General features: G+C 31.1%; 1 protein-coding gene across 1 annotated transcript; it reads left to right on the plus strand.

Annotated features, from left to right (window-relative positions):
- The first annotated feature begins 232 nt into the window (after positions 1 to 232).
- LOC149542319 (CASP-like protein 2A3) lies at positions 233 to 1445 on the plus strand. The gene is made up of 3 exons (XM_089796197.1): positions 233 to 402; positions 560 to 683; positions 1182 to 1445. The coding sequence occupies exons 1-3, from the start codon at positions 233 to 235 to the stop codon at positions 1443 to 1445; spliced, it is 558 nt and encodes a 185-aa protein (XP_089652323.1).
- The last annotated feature ends 999 nt before the right edge of the window (positions 1446 to 2444 follow it).

The following is a 2444-nucleotide window of genomic DNA, read 5'->3' on the forward strand; positions in this document are numbered from 1 at the left end:
GTTATGAATTATAATGCCCTTTTTTTGAGGATTCTGCACAATGCATCTGTCATACCTGCAATCCTATCATAAATTTGTATTTTTATAAATAACCCACGTTAAAGAGCCATCAATCCTCTGCAAGCAATAAATCTCTGATACACATCTTCTATTTTCTCAAGAGTATCAGAAAGAGGAAGAAGAAGTATTGCTAGTGCAATTTGGTTTCCATTTAGTTTTTGTGGGGGTTGAGATGGAGAAAAAAGAAGCTGTTTCTGAAATGAAATATGAAAGGAAACAATTTGAGACATTGTTAAGGCTTGTTCCTGTTGCTCTCTCTCTCTCTTCCCTAGTTGTTACCTTAAAACTTCATCAGAGCAATCAATATGGGACCCTGGATTACATGAATGTTGGTGGATTCAGGTAAATTGTGAAAAGATTAATGGGCATGTTTTTACTTAATTTTGCATGCAACCTTGATTCATAATTATATGCGCTATGGTTTATTGTACTCAATAAAAGAGCTTTGTTTTTGCATTTTAGTCTTATTGACAGATTATTTGTGTTGAAATGTTTGAAGGTATTTGGCTTATGCAAATGGGATATGTGGTGGGGTTTCTCTTATATCTGCACTCTGCTCTGGAATTTTCGGGTCAAGCAACTGCAACTTGTTATGGGCGTGGGTGATTTTTCTTTCAGATCAGGTAAGAGAATAGTTTTTCTTTGACAATTGTTTTGAGAGGTATTGTAGATTTTTGTGCTTTTGTTTATTAGCTGAGGTGCGTAAGGGCAGTTTCTTCTGTTTTGTTTTAATTGATGAGTCGAGCTGCAAGTTTTGTGCTAGAAACAATCTTTCCTTCACATATTCACAAATTTCCCAAATTTTACATGTTCTTAATTTGAGTTCTCAATTACAATTAGAATCGGGTACATAAATTTTAACCCATGATTTCTAACGCTGTTATTAAATAAATTAGTTTACATTTATACTCATAGACTAAATTCATTGTTTAATATAAAATTAAAAATATCCTCACCAGCTCGTAATGTTATTCGTGAAGGCCTTCTCCTACCTCTTTCTTCTGTGTAATCTTCATTTCCAAGATGTTTGGCTTTGCATTACAAATTAATTGATTGAATTGAATATTCACAAATAAATAGAATTAGGTGATCATTTAATATTATTAATTGGATGGCTGCAGATTTTAACATATATTATACTGGGAGCTGGGGCAGTGGCAACTGAGTTGGTATATTTGGCAAAGAATGGTGATGAGAAGGTGACATGGGTTGAATTTTGCAGCACTTATGAAAAGTTCTGCAATAGAGCTTTGGTATCTGTTATTATAACATTTGCAACTGTTTTAGTTCTCATTGCTATTTCCATAATTTCTTCTTTTAAATTGTTTAGTAAATACGATCCTCCACATGTAAGTCAGGCAGATAGGACAACAGTATTTCCTTAAATTAAAAGGAAATTTTGAAAAAAAGAATCTGGATACCTTACGTTTGTAAATTTGTACTTCAGAATTTTCTAAATTCTCAATATTTAAAAATCAGTAACTTCAAGGACGCATTAAGCTGTTGGCAAGAACAAAGCGTGTCCTGCACGTGAAATAAATGCCATAAATCGAGTGTATTTAATGTTGGATTAGGATGAATGTAGTTTTAGGCACAGCATTACAAAAACATGTAGAAAACAAGCCCAAACAAAGCTGTTCAAGATAAAGGCCATTTTAAGTTGAAATTGTTTTTCAATTTTATCTGAACTCCAACTAACTCCAACTATTAAATGAGTTTGGGAGTTTCTTCATTGATTTTTTTGTGTTTGGTTGCTGTTTTTATTATGCTGGTTTTAATTTTGTATGGGATCGAGATCTTGCATTTGTTTATCTAATAATAAAAACAATACAATGAATTTTACATTTAATTTGATAATTTTGATATTACATTTAAATTAAAGTGTAGAAGATGTTTTATCTTAGCCGCGATTTATCTTTTAATTTTCAAAGTTATTATTATTAAATTAATATTGTACGAGAGTACTAACTACATCTAAATATTTGGTTTGACCCTTATATTGAAAGGGGTAGCCTAGATCATTTTGGATCGCTTATAGATTCATCCTTATAACTATTATTTGCACTTACTCTATGAAGCATTTTTAAAAGTCTTTGTATTACACAATAGGGTACTTTTAAGAGTATCATGTATTTTCGGTGTTATAATATGACTACATATCTAGTTTTATTGTTGGCATTCTTATATTATATTATTTAAAAATCAATAGTCCAATAATCTTGCCATTAAATTTGCCCCGTTTCCTATTGTCAAGCTCAACGAGTTCCCTTTGTCACTCCAAAATAAGTTTGAAGCAAAATATATTATATCTTCATATTTCTATTGCATTAGAAAATTAAATTTCAGATTTTAAAATCATACAATATTTCTAACTCTACAAACAC

This window comes from Cupressus sempervirens, chromosome 8 (genome assembly GCF_028749045.1).
Source record: "Cupressus sempervirens isolate cs-2001-9-10 chromosome 8, ASM2874904v1, whole genome shotgun sequence".
Taxonomy (NCBI): domain Eukaryota; kingdom Viridiplantae; phylum Streptophyta; class Pinopsida; order Cupressales; family Cupressaceae; genus Cupressus; species Cupressus sempervirens.

What these genes read in the sequence shown, in the direction of transcription:
- LOC149542319 (XM_089796197.1), top strand. Translation starts at nt 233, where the DNA reads ATGGAGAAAAAAGAAGCTGTTTCTGAAATGAAATATGAAAGGAAACAA. An exon ending in ATGAATGTTGGTGGATTCAG is followed by an intron (nt 403 to 559) that starts GTAAATTGTGAA and finishes AAATGTTTGAAG; the next exon opens with GTATTTGGCTTATGCAAATG. An exon ending in TGATTTTTCTTTCAGATCAG is followed by an intron (nt 684 to 1,181) that starts GTAAGAGAATAG and finishes GGATGGCTGCAG; the next exon opens with ATTTTAACATATATTATACT.